We start from the raw sequence: 18,077 nt of genomic DNA on the forward strand, positions 1-18,077 counted from the left end.
CACAGGTGGTATGCAGCAAATAGACTTCTGAGCACAGGCAGCAGGACTCCAGGGCCTGAAATTCCCCATTTTAGCACTACCTCAGCAGTTTGAAGGGGCATAGCTCAGCAGTTCAGAAAACCAACAGTCTTGTACCCAGCTACAATTCTAAATAGACATAAAAGTTTCTCTCTTCTTGTATCAAATATCAACACCTTCGAGGAGACTCTTCCCTACTTCATATTCTCATGAAACATTCAGGTTCACAAAAGCCATGGACGTGCGCTGGATGTCTCTAACAGACTGAGACCATGCTCTGCAGAAAGCCTAGAACTTGTGCATTCACTTCCACAACCATCTTCAGGATTCAGTAAAACACTGTTTGGGGCCTGCCTAAAAAGACATGAGGAAGTTATTTTCCTTAATTGCTCACAGCAGATAATTATGTTCATTGCCTGTAAATACCCACATAATTAACACTCAGCTTTACAAATTCTGATGAATCAAAGCATATGTATTAAGCAAGGGCAAAAATTAGGAAAAAAGGACACTGAAAGTAAATCTGGCCCACAGCTTTAAGGACTCTTCAGGATTAAGAGCGAACAGTAATTTCAGGGAATAAATTTGCTCGCTTTATATGATAAATTGCATGAAAAGAAAATGCAATTGTACAATAGGATCCTTATGTGATTGAAGTGTATGTATTATTGTGCTGCAACTCAAAACTCAAAAGTACACTTAATTTAATATTTCCAACGAAAAAAAAAAAGAAACCCAAAAACATTGTCATTGTATTTGTGCAGAAACAGTAAATGAAGTTTTTCACTGGGGGAAATAGCACAGTTGTATTACTCTGTTCAGAAGTGATTCTTTAGGATGTGTCCTGAGCAACAACCTCGTTGGGTTACTATTTGGAAACACTTTTCTCAATACGGTAATGGTCAAATTGTTCTAAGGAAAGCATGTAATTGCAAAATCAATTTTTCCATACAATGAAGAATTTCAATTCTGCTACTTCTGTGCTGTACTACACTTTGAAAACTTGGTCCCAATTTTAACACTGTTTTCTTTCACAGGCTCAGTACTCTTCATAGGAAGAGTTACAAATCCTTCATAATAAATGCTAGTCAAATACCATCTTCTGTTCTTCCTATGGTGAACTTCCCTCGGATGAAATTAAAGGCTACATTATAAATGTATTTATTAAAACATTCTTGCTTCTTGCAAAAACATTAAGTCCTCTGCTACGTTATTACTTTATGCATACTATAGTAATCATGGAATGGCCTGGGTTGAAAAGGACCACAATGATCACCTCGTTTCAACCCCCCTGCTATGTGCAGGGTCACCAACCACCAGACCAGGCTGCCCAGAGCCACATCCAGCCTGGCCTTGAATGCATCCAGGGATGGGGCATCCACAACCTCCTTGGGCAACCTGTTCCAGTGTGTCACCAGCCTCTGTGTGAAAAACTTCCTCCTGATATCTAACCTAAACCTCCCTTTAGTTTGAAACCAATCCTCCCTTTTATCAAATCATTATCAATCCATGTAAACAGTCATTCCCTCTACTGTTTATACACTCCCTTCAACTACCTTCAACTACTGGAAGAAAACTTAGACCTGTCTGGAAAAAACTAGCACCACAACTACAGCAAAGACTAAACATACACCTTAGAGGAAAAACAACAGATTTTGCCACTGAACCATTTAAGAACCTGGGCCATAGCTTCTGTTTGACATAATCTTGTTGGCAGGTGCTGGGCTAATCAGCTGGACCCATTCAGAATGCGAATGATCTAAAAGGGAATGTTCCACAAGAAAAAAGTTAGGAGCATCTAGCAAAGATGAAAGATAGGGCCAATAAAGTGATGCTGGACTGTTCATCCTCCTATAGTCACAATTCTGCTTTCATTCAATAGCTCTTAATGAAGAACGGAATATTCAGTGACACAAACTGCTCATCATTCAGTAGAGCTAATACTGAAAAATAGAATTTCCATAAAAGCAAGGCAAAATGAACCATTCCAGTATAAACTGAACTCAATCCCACACAAACATTAAAATAGAGCTTTTATTGATGGAATAACAAAAGTGCTTTTCTTAAATATTTCTCAAAATACATTTATACAACTTACAATAATATATCCAAAATAACTGTATATACAAAACATTACCTTGTTTTATGTATGTGCTTTTTTTTCTGAAAATTACAAATCAACTTTTTGGCAAAGTTCAACCTTAAGAGGTGATAGTTTTGAAGGTTAGAATAAGAAAATAGAACCTGAGGGAAAGTGACACTTAAGTCCATGGACAGACAAGGAGTTCTCCATTTAGTTAAATAAAAATGTTTTAGTGATATTTTTCACATTACAAAATAACAGAAAGGAAGAAAAAAAGATGATGGATGCTTTTCTCATATTTTTATAGAGCAGCTTCTCATTCTTTCATATACAGAACTTGAGATAAGAGTGCATGTCAAAAATGAATGCAAGTAAGGACAGCAGTGCCCTGCTGTGGCTCTGGTGTGCAGTTCCTTAGCTGCTGTTGATATGGTTGACCTGATTGGATCTGCGATGGATTTCCTCCAGAAAACTCTCCAGCTGTTCTATCAGCATTCGTTTTTTAAACCTGTATTTAAAACAAGGCATTAATGTATGTACATAATACATCAAGTATCATTAGCAGAGCTTTTACTGAACTATCGTTTTAGGTACACTGGCATTGCACGTACTGCTGCTTACCAGAACTTCAGGAAGCTACTAACTTGCTTCTCCATTTAGTGAGAGAACACAAACCAGAGTTATTACAAATCTGTCCTATTGTGTGGTTAAACATCACTCAGCCTTCATAATGCCAGAAAATTATTGTTCTCTATTTCCAGAAGTTCTAAAGTAAAGAAAACATATGAAAGAACTACAATCCTAAAAGTAGCAGCAGCTTTTAGGGATTATTTGCATGCCTTCATGGCACAATCACAGAAGAGAATTTGGTTCTGATGGTAAAATAGCCATCACACAGCACAGAGCATGTTTCAAGATGATGAGAAAATACAAATAAAAAGTTTGAGAGAAACTGAAGGAAATATAGATGTAAACCATACTTGGAGTCTCTGTACTTTCATTCCCTACAGCCTACAGAAATTTGAGCATGAGAACATTGTCTCCTTTACTCAAACCACTGTTTTGCAGCGTGCTGTTCCTTGTTGTTTCCAGCTAACCCTGCCCCTTCGACATTTCTGCTTTCAAGAAGCAACTTCTGACCAATGCTTTGGCAGCTCAAAGCAGCAATGAAAGGATCACACACTTTCTCAACTCAGCACTGTTCTGAACTGATCTTATTAAACTCTAGCAAAAGTATGTGTTCCCAAGCAGGCCCCCCAGTCCATGCCCATTCCTCACAAATGTGCATCTGCCCTAATTCCCAAAGTGCACACTTCCCCACAATCCCACTTGGACTATGGAGAAACAGAACTCCCATTCCCAATCATCTCTCTTGACCATCCATGCCATAGGTACTTTCCCATCCTTTACATCATGGTTTACAGTAACTCGTAACAGACTCACCCTCTTAGTACTGCTTCACTTCCATTCATCATTGCTTTCCTAACTGATTCTTATTTGTTGCAAAGTATCAACCTGGGAAAAATGGGACAACTCATTTGCCCAAATAAAAGCCAAATAACTTAAGCTAATAGCAAAGTACTTTGTTATATAGCATATCCTAATAAAAATTTAACATGTTTATATTAAGTGTCAGTTACTGAGAAGTAACAATGTTCAAGTCCATTTGAAGCAGCTGTACAAGCTAACAGGAGATACTTCCTAGAAATTAAGCCTGGTGAAAGGTGGGAAATACAGATTACTAATTTACCACATCAACATGAATCCTTGTGCCAACAGAGCAGCACACTATGTCCAGCCCTACAATACATGTCCCTGGCTCCTCTTCCTAATGTTAAACACTATAGCATGCAGTTTCCTCAGGACAACAGAAACATTTCACCATGGCAACTGATACTATAATTAACATAAGTTAGTAAGAGTTGATGCTTAATTATGTCAACTTATCTGCTAAAAAATGCAGAGCTTCCTGACTTTTTTTGGGTAAAAACTTCTCAGGTGACTCCAGCTACTGAGCACTAACGTTCATTATTATTTTGAAGTTGCATTAATTCTTTCCAGCACTTATACTACAAATGGATATTGTTTAGCGTTTTCCTTAGGTAGACACATTATTTTTGGTTATGTATATTAATAGCTTAATGTTCTCTGTTTATAAAACAAAAGAATACAGAGAAGTTGTCAATTTGGAGAATTTTGATCCACATTTTGTCAGTTTTTGCTCTAGACTAACGGATAGGGTGCTAGATAATCTCATCTAGACTCCCTTTTCCCACAAAATCTGGGAACAAATTATCTTTTGAGGTCACTTCCATCTTAGGCTATTAAATGATTCCACAGTTCTATTTAGCAGAGAGCAAAGAACACTTAGTGCTGAGACCATAAATGGATTGCTATGCCAGCTCCAGGAAATATCGAAGACCTCTCACCTTCACTAATTCCTCCTATTTCTTCCCTATATCCCTTTTTCTGTGCAAGGTTGTAAAGCCATCTGTTGGGAATTTATATTCCGCGTGTTCAACAAGGAGTCCTTACAATTGCTACTCATACCCAGCCCAGGCTGAGCCTGAAGTTTACCACCAGCTATAACAGAGTCATTATCAGAATTGAAATTTGAAATTGAGATGTGGAATCTCCTCAATATTTCACAATCAACTGGGAAAAAAAAATCCACTATGTCCCTCACTTTGGTTTTGTCTTTTAAAAATGATAGCTTTATTTGTTCCTGCTTTCTGCAGCATCTTTTGCAAGATGCATCCCTGACTTCCACTAAGTAGTAAAAAAAAAAAAAACACATAGCAAACCATTCCCAAAGGAAGAAAACCCTAGATTATTTTAGACATCTCCTTTCATAACATTCTTTTCCAGAACTGAATGGGAACCGTTTTTAAACACATGCTTTCTTGGTGCACTGCTCAAGAACTTTCCTAAGTCTCTGTTAACAGAGCTTCTTGGAGCAGAGAAAGAGACTGAGCACTCCAAACTTGAACTGCATTCTGTGTCATCACAGGAATCAGCTATCAGTTAGCAAAACTTAACCATCTTAACTGCAAAGAACTTGGAGATGTTTCCTACAGGGAGCAGGGAACTTTGGTTAAGAATGATAGCTTGCCTGGATAAGGGCAGAAGCACCCAGAGACAGAACTGCACAGAGATTGTAAGTAGTGTTATCCAGGTGGATAACATGACTGCACTATAATCACCTAACCCAGGAGAAAAAAAGGAGGGAAGGATTAAGCTGCTCTTACATACAAACTAATAATATTTACAACAGTCAAAAGAAATCGAATTGCCAAGTTTTTCTACCAGTAGATAGAAAAAACTGTTGGCTATGGTGAGAGACAGGTTTTAAATCTGATGCATCTGACAGCAAGACTCAACTGCTGCCAAGTTACGTACGGAAAGAATCAATGCAAGATACTGGAATAGACAAGCTGTGCAACAAGAATTACAGTGGCTCCAAAGAGTCAAATTTCAGAGGCACAAATATTCCAACCTCACTAAGGGCTGCCAAAGACTACAGGAGAAACAGTATTGTATTGGTGCACTGAGATGGTGAGGAAGCATATATAATCTACGGGCTATGGAACAGCTTTGACAGGTGATAAAACATGAAAGAGATCAAGCAAAAGCATGATAAAGAATTACTGCTAAAGGAAAAACATTATCAAAATTGATGTGACCCACTGTGCTGGCAGTAGAAGGCTAGAGAACTCTATAAATGTCCAATATTCAGTGTACGTTGAACTCCCAAACACAGTTTTACACAAGAATCACTGATTTTTATTTAATCAAGATTTGAGCAGCAATGCCACAGAAAAAAAAAAGAATTCTATGAAAACACAGGAGGAGGAAAAACTATTCACTCAAGCAAGCCCCTAAGTTACGCAGCCTAAATAACGTTGAAATCGTTAATTTCTTTTAAATCCAACACTCTTGATTCCAATCATAATTTCATGTTTTTCCTTCCTCTGAATGGTCATATAGCAGGGTAGGCAAGTACAGTCTAAGGACACCTTAAGGACAACCGTCTATCAACATGGGTTTTAGAACTCCAAACTCTTTCCCTACTACCTGAGGTTGTAGAAATAAAACTACTCTATTTCTAAAGAAAATCTGAAGAGCAGAGACATCTTCATAGAGCACATCTGGATTTCAGAACTGGACAGGATTTTGAGTCGATGCAGAATAATGAATTTGAACTGTTTATGAAAGCTTTATTCATAGTAAAGCACAGTGCCTTTAAGTTTTCAAATCGGCAATAGACTCTCATTTGAACCCCAGAAGTTAAATGATTTTCTAATTACCTTTTCTTCCTAGACCACTGTTCATCTAATTTTGTGATGATTTAGCAGTTACAGCTACTAACATTTAGACTCAGTATGAAGCAAAAAGCATCAGGAAGTTTATGTATTTCTAGTGTTTTTTTCCTATGAAATTATTTACTCATAGTACAAAGCACTGTGTGGGAAGTTTAAGACAAAGGACTGCATGGATGTCAAACTTATGAGTAGCAGCAGATGGTGCAGTTTTATAAGATTAAGACAATTCAGAGACCTACCTTGAAGCTTCTTTAATAACATTTTGCAAAAATATCAGTCTGGTTTGTAAGCTTCCCTGTACATGCTTCAGTAAAAAGAAGATTCTTTCATATTCTTAAAGAAATAAGAGCAAAAATAGTTAAACAGATGTCTGTTATAACATTTTGCTTCATGTGAACAAAGGCAAGAGAATTAATTCAGCTTCTGTGAGATTTTAAGTTAAATCATCTAAAAACCAGGCTCGTAACAATAACATACAGTTTTATCAACATTAAAAACCATAATAAGATGGTGGTGTTTAGGATATTACTGGGATACCTATAATTCTAGTATCAATAATGAAGACCATTACTTTCATGAATATTGACAGATTCAGTGATATCTTAATCATTCATCCATTAAGTTTTTACAAGATGCTTTAAAACAAATCTACCTAGCTTTCAATTTTGTTTCACTCTCACAGTTTAGTATTTTTCTGAAAAGGCAAAATAATATTAATTCCTTGCCTAGCTCTCATTTAATGAAGAAATTTGGAATACTTACTCCTTCCTGGTTTTCGGATCTCTTTCATGATTTGTGCTCTCAGCTCCATATTAATCTCTCTGGAACTTCTGCAGGGCACTGTCTTTTTCCCTTTGCTGGTTGAAGATATTGGCAAACTATCTTCAGTATTTTGTTCTTTACTACTTGATTCATCGTGATTCTCCAAAAATCCATCAACATTCAAGTTATTCCCTAGATGCTCATGGCCTGCACCCTCTATATGAGCTGCTGATCGATCCAAGGAATTGAATGGAGAAGACATTGAAAATTCAGAATCCACAGCGTCTGGGAAATCATCTGATGAAAGCGGGTCTGTAACATGATTCTCTACCACATCATCCATTGCAATCTCATTATTAGCTTCTGATGCTAAAAACAAGTGAAAAAAATACAATAAAAACCAGATTACATTTACAAGTTCTACCTTCTTTATGATCTGATAGAAGTCACTGAAACTACAACAAACATCAATACTTCTAAAACTATGCTCCTCCTTGTCTATCTACTATACATGCCAGGCACAAGAAAACATTTGTTGGTTGTTCTTTCAGGGTTGTAATAATGAGCACATTAGTTTATTTCTTGTCAATTAATGGCTTAATAAAATCACAAATGTATTCTTCACATGAAAGGGAAAATTGATAGATGTATTATCAACAAAGCAAAGAATAAACCTGTAAAATGTACTTTTACGACATACTTCTTTTTCCTTATTAAAGTGAACTGACGAACGTATTGAACAACTGTTGCTCACTGAACAGTGAGAGCAAGACTTTTACAGAGTACCTCAGTTCAGTACTAAGAAAAATAAATTCACTGCACTACAGGGAAATTCAAAATAACCTCACGTTGTGGTAACTTCTGGAACTCGTAAATTTCCAGGAAAAAGAAGAACGCCCTTTTGTTTACACTGCCTGCTCATTTAATTCAGGAAATACATTGTTTATACAGGAAAGTTCACATGAGAGACTCCTGTCTGAAGGGCTATGTTAACTCTGTGATAAGCCCCCACTGCACACTTAAATACTTCATTTCCAAAAATTGCCCTATTTGGGAAATCAGCCAATGATATTTCTATATAAACAAGCTTCTTACATAAAATTAAATAAAAACCAAATTCTCTACATACAAAAATTCACTTACTTTTGTGAATAGGAATAGGCTTAACAAGGTCAAGCTGTGCTTGTGTGATTGGTGATGGTGGTCCTTTTCCTCCAATGTGATTATTCACAACTGGAGGAGTTTGTGGTCGACCTCTGAGCAGGGGAGACATACACCGACGCCTTTTTGGAATCCCTTGCATACTTGGTTCTCCAGGTCTTTTATGTTTATTTTGAGGTCCTGATACAAACTCATCTGCTTCATCTATCATCATTCCCTGTATTTAATAGGTAAAATGCTTAAAACTTCAATCCAGAAATACATAATATAAAATATTGTGAATACTCTGATGCGGTGATGCTTATAAGGCAATAATGTCTAATATGCTACTATTTATCAGCTTCTCAAATGGCAAAGGAAATATGATTAGGTATTATCTATACTACAGTGATGAATATTTCAGTTATAAAGCACTTTCAAGGCATAACACTGGTTTCTAATAAAGACTGCTCTTCATATGATAACACTGACGAAAAACACACGAGGAGCTTCCTTGTGCAAGATGCCTTCCCAAATACTTGGAAATACTTCTCCTATACATTACTCTTTGAATAGTCTAACCAGCAGCAGACACAACAGTAAGTTTTTAAGAAAGCTGTACAGAAAAGTCACCTTTTTGTCCAACTTGAATGGATTGCCAAAAGTATGGAGCCTTCGAGGTTGATCAGGATCAAGCTCTCGGAGTGGAGAAGGTATTTGTTTTAGATATTCCTGGTAGTTTCCCATTTGTGCTATAGGTACACTGTGAACTTGATCTGTTGTAAAAGTATGGTTTATTAATATATTATACTACTCGTGTCATGGGAATTCAAGTCTATATCCACATAACATCAAATTTTCAGTCTTTTATCAAATGCATTAACAGAGTAGATGTGCAAAACTCACCATTATTCTCACCTAATTGGTATTTACAACATCATGTTTTGAGTGCAGAAAGCTTGCTTAAATGAATCTGTCGTGTATTCCATCATGACATGGAAAAAGCAATAGCTGTCATGCATGGATTTTAGTTTTCCAGAGTGTCCCATAGCTTTTCAACAGGTAGATGGGTGGAAAAAAGAACAAGACTTGCAATAAATTTTATCTAAAACATTACTACAAACAAAACCTACAGTACTGCAAAGTAGTAATGCCATGCTGCATATAGCTTTGATAGACATCTATCCAATTTTGGGTACATCACATGTAATTGATGAGACTGGCATGTTCTTGAAGCAACAGTGATTTTTTGCCACTGGAATCAAAGTCTTGAAATTTACAGGACCTGAAAACTTACAAATTTGAAGTTTCTAAGCCTTTCATCAAGCAGAATATAAGCTACCAAAAACAGCAGAGAAAATAATTGTAAGTTTTGATGTGTTTGAACCCCTACATCAAAAGAGCAACTTCTTTGATTTCAAATGATGTTCTGTCACTATTTAAGACAGATAAACATCTGTGACCAAGTGATAATGCAACATACGCTTTCGCTTGCATTACCCATTTTCTCCACTTTTTTTTTTAATCATCTTCTATTTGTTAGATGCTCTAACATAGTGCCAGGAGACATAAATGAAAGTGAAAATGAAACAATTATACATCTACTGTTGACCTAAAGGGCGAAAGAATCACACTGACAGCACCTAGTGAGTAAGCTCATCTTTCTTCACAAAACACTTCTTACATAGAAAAAGATCTTAAATGTTCAAAAATCCACTCAAGTTTTCTTAGACACATCATGAAACTTGGTGAAAAAAATAAGTAAATAAAGAATCCATAAGTAAAAGGCCAAGTCTCCTCAGACTAAAGGACAGAGCAGTGAATCTGCATCCTCTGTCCCCAGCTGTTTTTCTTCCAATTAGCCAAGGAAAAAAGTCAAGTGTAATGGCGGATGGCTGCTAAGCTTTTATGAATAAATATTTGTTGAGTTTTCAAAACTTAATAAAAGCGATATCATGTAAAGGCAAAAAAAAAAAACCACACAACTAACCTTCATCTTGTCCTTTGAGGAACTTCCGAGTACTCTTCAATAAGTTAGATCTCATTCGTGTTAATTGATCCAAAAGATTTCTTCTAGGTATATCATAAGCATTTCTAAAAGTTTGAGGTTTCAAATCCTATGGTTTCAGCAATTAGAGTTTCAATTAACACAATGTATGGAACAATATCTAGCATTTCAATGGTAGTATATTGAAAATAACAACATTACACACAGTGGTGCTTACCTTATTCAGCAAAGCTATTTGGAACCCAGCATACTCCTTCATATTGAAGTCTAGAGGTCTATGAGGAATTTCCCCAGTAATCCCCTGTAGCAGATGTTGAAAATCGTTCCTATGTGCCATAGACAGGTTGTGTGATCTGCTTCTGACCTTAATTCCAGTCTCTTGCGCTACCTTTTTGCCTACAGAGCCAATGACTCTATCGGACTCTATTTTGGCCTTAATTTAAAATAAATAAATAAATAAAATTGACAATATGCTCTTCAAAGAATTAGTCACTTATTCATTTTAAATTCCTACCTAGAAGATTCAACAATGTGCTAATACACTATGACGACCATAACCAGGATGAGTGCTTAAGGAGTGCTTAGTACATAACCACGTAATGTTTACTACAATTTCAAATATAGTGAACAGTTTGTGCCTAGGTCTTCTGCATATTTCTCCCTCTGCTGCCCATTACTAAGCACCAATATGCATGCAATGCTTTTATTTTCATAAGTCATAATTTGGCAATTCTCTGCAAGTCTATCTGTACTCAAACTGTTTTCTGCTTAAGAGCTAAATGCTAGCTTTCAAGACTGATTCTCCCACAACTATAGTTGTGATCAGTCATACAATGGTATCAGCTTTCTAAAAGCTCAGTACAGACAGTCATAACATTAAATAAAAAATAGGAAATATGAAAATACCCAATCCTATTTGACCAGACAGACCTCACCCCCAGCATTGTTAGATTTGTACCAAAATTAAACATGTTCATAAATGCCAACTTTGGGGCAGAATACAGTTGAACAAAGAGTTAGAAGTAATTTGCCAAAACAGTTTGCCAATGTTTGTTTTGCAGCTTTATATAATTTACGGACTACTCAAAATCTGAATTTGTACTTAAGAATACTGTGCCTCTACTGGTAGAATCTTTCATAAGTGAGAAAAGCTTTATGTATAATTTGCAGTGTATGTCATCGCATCTTAGGAGTCTACAAAGGCTAGATTGAGAGATTAGTTAATTTAGTAGAACGCTGAGCAATGTGACCATGATTTGCTAGAATATGCTCTAGAATTCAAGTTTTCTCCCCTGTCACATAATAGCTTATATCCATATTTTATTTTTTTTTAATAAAAGCTGTTCTATAGAACTTGTTAGCTACGTGAGAAGTACTTGCACTACTATTAAAGTGTCAAGCCTATTGCATTCTTTCATTATCTTGAACAAGAAAGCTTAACATGCACAGCTCAACAAAAAAGCAAAGGTAGCAGGGCAGAAATGCCTTAGCTGGTGCAGGGGACTAGTCAGAGATACATGCACTATTTTGAACAGCATCAACAACTTCATAATTTTACAAAAGGTCAATTGTAACTTTTGTATATATACTTATTTGAGATTCTGAATTATGTCAGTTCAGTTTTCATTTACTGAACACTTTCCATTTCAAAAGCCACATTCTGATTCAGATGCATCTAAGTACAAATCCCTATTTTCTGAAAAAAATGGAGTAAGATAACATGTTTTCTTTTGGACAAAAATATGCTACTGACTGTACATGTAAAAATGTTCCTTAAAACAACAGACCTTAATATGTACCTCCATATCTATACAGTCCACTCTAAAGCTTATGCTTAAATGCTTTCTTTCAATTCACAGAACCAAAATACTTCTTTATTAATTGTTTATGGGAAGGCATTAACTTGATCTTCCTGCTCTTTTTCCTTGAAAACCCTTGAATTTGAGTATTTTAAGATATTATCCTGATATTACAAGTTTTTACTGCTCTCTTGTGCTTCAACATTACCTGCTGACTCAACTTTTTGAGATATGAAATGACACTGTAACTAAGTCCATATTCCACATTGTCAGCTATAAGGTTTGGTGCTCCCATCATTCTCACAGCTTTCTTCAAAGGCTGAAACATGGAATATATTGCATAGTCATGTTTAACTTTACAAGTGTTATATACATACTCTGAGTAACTGTCCCCATTTCAGATAGGACCTAAAGTCCTTAAAGATAAAAGGCAGACTTTTCAGGGCAGTTCTTTTGTTGTTTATAAGTATCACTCCATTCATACTGAATCAGTCATGAACAGAAAGCATTTATTAGTTACAGTTGTTGAATTTTGTTGTTATATTCAAATTTCAAGCCTTCTCACAGGACTACAGTGAAAAGAGTATCACTGTGCATAGAAGTTCAGTTATTCTCTTAAAAATATATATTTTACTTGAAATAGGTAAAAAAAAAAGCACCCATACTGGAAAGGTAACTATAGCTTTTTAATAAAATAGAAACTTGAAAACCAAGTCATCTTACCCCAAGATAGTAAGGAGGCATTGTCTTCAAATAGCTTTCAAATGACTGCAGCCATTTTAATGTTGGCTTTGCCTTATGTACTTTAAACAAGTCATCTGATGGTTATGAAAAACAGAGACACAATGAAAGACATGTCTATGGTTTTCTTCCCCTAATAGGAAAGATGCTAAGAAAATACTAATTCCTTAATGCCTAAATATATTATTTAAACATATATACAACTAAACTATACACAAAAGATCAGCACATAAAAGATTAAAGTTGCCAAAAGATGGAACCTGATCAATTATCAATTTAATATATGAGATGATAGATTGAGAATAATGGCTACCAAAATAAAAGAAGGGAGACTACATCATATCCAAAAGAATAATGATTACATAAGTTACTCTTGCACTTTGGGCACAAGTCAGGAACATCACACAATTGTTTACAAGTGAAATAAATACTGTCATGGATAAAATTGCTTAACATTCTAGCTTTCTGTAGGTGTGACTAATACTGTTACCAGCTGGATAAAACTCTTTAGATCAGATCAATTTTTCAATTGCTTACTACTTAAAGACTTTATGGTCTGGTACTTACCTAGCAGTGGTAGAAGAACTGGATAATTATAAGGCATCACAAATAAATTCACACAATTCAGGGCTGTACTAGCTTTCAAGTAACCAAAAGGATGACCGAGTTCACTGTATTTTGCACTATTGCTCACATACACCTGCCATAAAACACATTACAAGTTAAGCACATTTTTGTGTATTTTGTGAATTTAAAGTTTTACATCCTAATTTGATTCTAGAATAAATTACATGACAAACAGCTTTATAGAGACTTCAATTAAGTGTGTATTCTACTTGCCTGCCAGCAGGTCTGAGGAGATTTTCTTTCCAGGATAAACTGGGTCAGTGGTGAAGGCTCTAACTCATATTTGTCAAAAGGCAGTTTGTCAATGACCATCGGTTCACAGTCAGTGCAGGAGAACTTCACCACAGGATGAGAAGTGCGGGGTGGCTAAACATAAGCATTCTGCTGTTAGTGAGTCTGCATACAATGACTAAAACTTCTCTGTACTATGACAACTAACATAGATTCTTTGAAAACAAACATTTAAGGAGCCTACTGAATACAGGATTCATACTTATAAGTCCTAAGCACATCATTTGACATTGGCACTGTTGTGAAATCTGTTGGAAATTAATTTTCTAAATATTAATCATTTTACCTACTAAGTTTACAACATTAACATTTCTTACATATACACAAATACTTTACAAATGGAAGTAAATCCCTGTGTGGACTTCAATGCTACTTTGGGGCATGCCCACTTTGACCCTGCAGAACTAAGCTTTGTACTTTCATATTTGTTGATTTTCTCTATTTAACAGCACATCTCCTTCTGGGCAAATTTTATATTTAACAATTTCAAACTGAATTGCAGTCATTCATATGAGAAGAGTTTACAGCAACTCACATTTTAACTGGAATTGTGAAAACTTACAGCTCAGGCAATTTAATTGTAATCTTTTTATTAATTACAGGGAAAAAGCCTTTCAATCTCAAGTTTCAGATATAAGTTGATAACACTTGTAATTTCTTTTGCTGAACAAAGAGGCGGCAAATTTTTATGTGATGAAAATTGGAACCATGTGCCTTACTTTGAAGGACTTTCAGGAGAGGAGCTAAAGCTTTTATACTTACCCTTAACCTCCTCCAAGGCTACTAGTATCTGAGGAAGATCCCACCTGGGAAGTCTCCTTCCATTTAGTCTCTTTACAAGAAGTCAACTAATAAATACATAAGATGAGCTACGGAAATACAGAGTTTCTTGGACCTTCCTAACACCTCACCTTGAAAGTAATTTTTCCTACAAGTTTATAAACTTTAGTCTCTTCCTTTTAGGATGAGCCAGCCAAATGTTATCTGTCCACAGAGCTGGTCTTGCCTTGAGTATCTCCACTCTGAGGAAGGTGTACTGTCCAAGTGCACACAAAACAGGAGGCCCACTCAATTGAAGGAACTGCAATTCTCTTGAAAGAAGATGCCTCCAATAAATAGTTGTGGCGGAGTTTCTGACCAAGCCATGAAGCAGTTATACTAAGAATAAAAAGGCTGCAAAAGAAGTTGAATGCTAAGACTTGAGTAGTCCAATAAGTTTTGACTGGACAGCAAAACTATTTTTTACCTCAAAGCAGTGAGAGCAGCCATTTACATGTTGATGTACCAACAGAATCACTAGCAGACTTTCACATACATTTAAGAATGCTTTGATTGTACCACCTACATTATATGAAACAGTTTTGAGGTAGGCCTATTTCAGATACTCCACAGAGTATCAGGGGGCAAAAAAAATGTAACTATAAATTCTTAAGTAAACAGGATGTTAAGTTCTAGCACTATAGAGTCACAAAAGTCAGGAAATACAAGTCTTGAAACACTATAAGCAAATGTAGCTCCCTCACATTGCACAGGGAAGGTTCAGTTGGGAAATTCCAATTGATGTCTACAGGAATTTAGCTGCATGTGCAGTAATCCAATGTTCTGTGCAGTTACAAGAGAGGTATACACACTACAAGTGAGCGATATTTTTTTCACATCTTCTTGCAATTTAGCTTCAAGTTTTCAGTGATTTGGAACAACAGTTCTTCACTTGGCAAGATGTATTTTAGCAATGTCAATCAAGATCCAGAGTAGCAGACAAATCGTAAAAATTTTTCACAGTGAAAGGAAGCAGATATACTACTGATAGTGATTACAAGAAGTACACAGGGCAGCTTTCTGACAGCAGTTTTTTCAATATCCAGTGCAGTGGCTTTTTGCTTTTTAAATGACTACAAATCTATTATATTAGTTTGCTTTTTTGTTCATGGAATGGGACAGATCCCAGCAATACCACATCTACAAACTTGTCTAAAATTTCATACTTGCATCATTCTACAACAACCTGTATTTCAGAGTAAATTTTGCAAACAATGTAATTTTCATGAGAAGCTCAGTGAGCCAGTCAAACTACTTTTGGATCAAAAATCAACAAAAATCATCATGAAAGACAGGGAAGAATTATACAATTGCACACGAGTTCCACTTTAATGATTTTCAAAGATAAGTAGAACTAAATATTTTATACTAAAGATTAGTTTTCATACCATAGAAAAGGCACTAGCATGTATTATTTATGAAAACAAGAACAAGGAAAACTAATTCTGTAGATAGCACTTAAAAAAAAGCAAGTTTCTCTACTTGGGATAAGCTAAAATATAGTTACACCAAACAGTAGATGAAATTGCATTCATCAGCTACAATGCAAACAGAACTATCTCAAGGATACAAAACTGGTAAAGATGATACAATCTTCTTTCTATTAACATTATTTGTTAATAAGGTAACAAAATACCTTTAATCTCATCTGTAAATAAGGTAATAAAATTTAGTAGTCCATTATCAGACCAAGTGCCATCTTACTTCTGGCTTGGTATTTTAAGAGTTTTGACAAACACTGTGCATAGACTAGGTTGACTTATCTGCTACAGTCACTTTCTTAATGCTTCAAAGTGAATACCATGTTAGGTAACTTCCTCATGAACAAGTAACATAACAGCAATATGGATTTTCATGTGACATTCCTTAGTTCATAGAGCTTCTACAATGGCTCCAATAAAGCACATCTTTCAAGACTTAGAAATTAGACAGGAAATTCAGGAATACTCCCCCTTTTGTTTTATCTAACTTCAGTACTTACCAGCGTTGGTGAATTCTGATCTGGCCAAAAAGATTCAGGAACAGGCCAGTGACCTATTGGAACCCCAGTTTTAGGGTTTGGTCTGACATAAATGAGTTTGTGACAGCTGTGCCAAGGCTGGGGTCCAAAGGGCCTAGTTATATCCACCTGTCCATCTACAAAGGAAAAATGCTTTATAAATCAAAATAGTATTAAAACTCTAAGAGTATTTAGCAGCTTCAAGAACTACGTTCCCAGGGATGATACTCCTTCAGTTAATATTATTTTCAACAAACACTTATGCAAAAAAGTAGAAATGATGAAAAAACAAGCAAGCATTGAATATTTACAGAACCACAGTTGAGAAAATTATCTGAAGGCCTTCGTAACCATTAGATTGCCTTTCTCATCCTATTATTATTCCCAGTTAACCTTCATATCTCCATGCTTAAAGACAATATTTGATACACATAATTAAGACTATTGGGCTAATGTACTGCAGCAAAGAAGGATTAGAAAATCACACAAAAGCCTCCCAGGAACATCCCAAAATGGACCTCGGCATTTAGAATGAGAATTTAAGGACAGCAGAGTCTTATCTGCTATTCTAAATTGCAAGTTTTCCATTGGCAATTCTTATATTAACTTCACTAAACTATACTGACATCATCATTGTCATCAAAGTATATCAAAGTATAAAAGACATCAAGTACCATCAATTGGTGACGGATCTGGTCCAGCTTTTTCAAAATTTATTACCACTCCACTTTGCACTTTTTGCACCAGTGATTCAAGACACTGATTCAGCATTCTTGGAGAGCATACACAGTATGATCGACCTAGAACAGAATAGCCAGTGTTGAAGTTGCTCAGTGTTCTGCTCTTATTTTAACGTAAATTGTTCAAAGCCATTGTTTTGTTACATTCAACAAAATAGGTATAGATTACTGATTTAAAGCATATGCCAAATACTCTAAGCACCAAGGCAGCCAGGTAAAGCAGTGATAGTGTTACATGCATCTTATCTGAAATATTTGGGTTCTAGTCTCTTAATGACATTAACTCAAATTTTTGGTTGAATCCATGGAAAATGGGCTCCCCCTTGTGACAGACATCAACACAACTGTCGAAAAATTTCAGTCAAAGCACTACTTCGCACAAGCCCACATTAGCCAGGAAGTAGTTGAATCAGATTCTTTTGGAATGTTTAAAATCCTTCTGCTTGCTTTCTACCAAATCTCCTCCAATGGATCATAAGTATCATCACACTTTAGCATGCAATGTAATCAAAGCGTTTTACAAAGGAATTAAAAAGCTAATGCCCAAATTTGAATATAATTTCTAACAGGTAAGAGTTATAAAGGCAAGAAAAGCAACAATTTTGCAGAATTGCTCTACATTTTACACTGCAGAAATCCTGCACTGCATTGTGCATTCTCTTAAAAAAAATCTTAAACATTTTCCACACTTATGGCTTGCTTTGATTAAAGTATGACATAAATTTATC

General features: G+C 35.7%; 1 protein-coding gene across 4 annotated transcripts in view; it reads right to left on the reverse strand.

Moving 5' to 3' along the window:
• Window positions 1–2,034: 2,034 nt before the first annotated feature.
• Window positions 2,035–18,077, reverse strand: part of INTS6 (integrator complex subunit 6) — a 42,016-nt gene continuing 25,973 nt past the window's right edge. Inside the window, exons 6-19 of one of the 4 annotated variants that reach the window (XR_016462218.1) lie at window positions 17,284–17,409; window positions 16,592–16,746; window positions 13,714–13,866; window positions 13,441–13,573; window positions 12,856–12,950; window positions 12,341–12,451; window positions 10,551–10,766; window positions 10,316–10,442; window positions 8,959–9,101; window positions 8,329–8,563; window positions 7,186–7,554; window positions 6,663–6,756; window positions 3,545–3,616; window positions 2,520–2,609 (exon numbers count right to left, since the gene is read on the reverse strand). Coding sequence is in view for 3 of the 4 variants with exons in the window: in XM_031615910.2 (XP_031471770.1) it covers window positions 2,516–2,609; window positions 6,663–6,756; window positions 7,186–7,554; window positions 8,329–8,563; window positions 8,959–9,101; window positions 10,316–10,442; window positions 10,551–10,766; window positions 12,341–12,451; window positions 12,856–12,950; window positions 13,441–13,573; window positions 13,714–13,866; window positions 16,592–16,746; window positions 17,284–17,409 (2,051 nt within the window). In the remaining variant the exon portion in view is untranslated. The other 3 variants (XM_031615910.2, XM_090132272.1, XM_031615911.2) reach the window with 3 other exon arrangements.

Source organism: Phasianus colchicus, chromosome 1 (assembly GCF_987193195.1).
Source record: "Phasianus colchicus chromosome 1, bPhaCol1.hap1.1, whole genome shotgun sequence".
NCBI lineage: Eukaryota > Metazoa > Chordata > Aves > Galliformes > Phasianidae > Phasianus > Phasianus colchicus.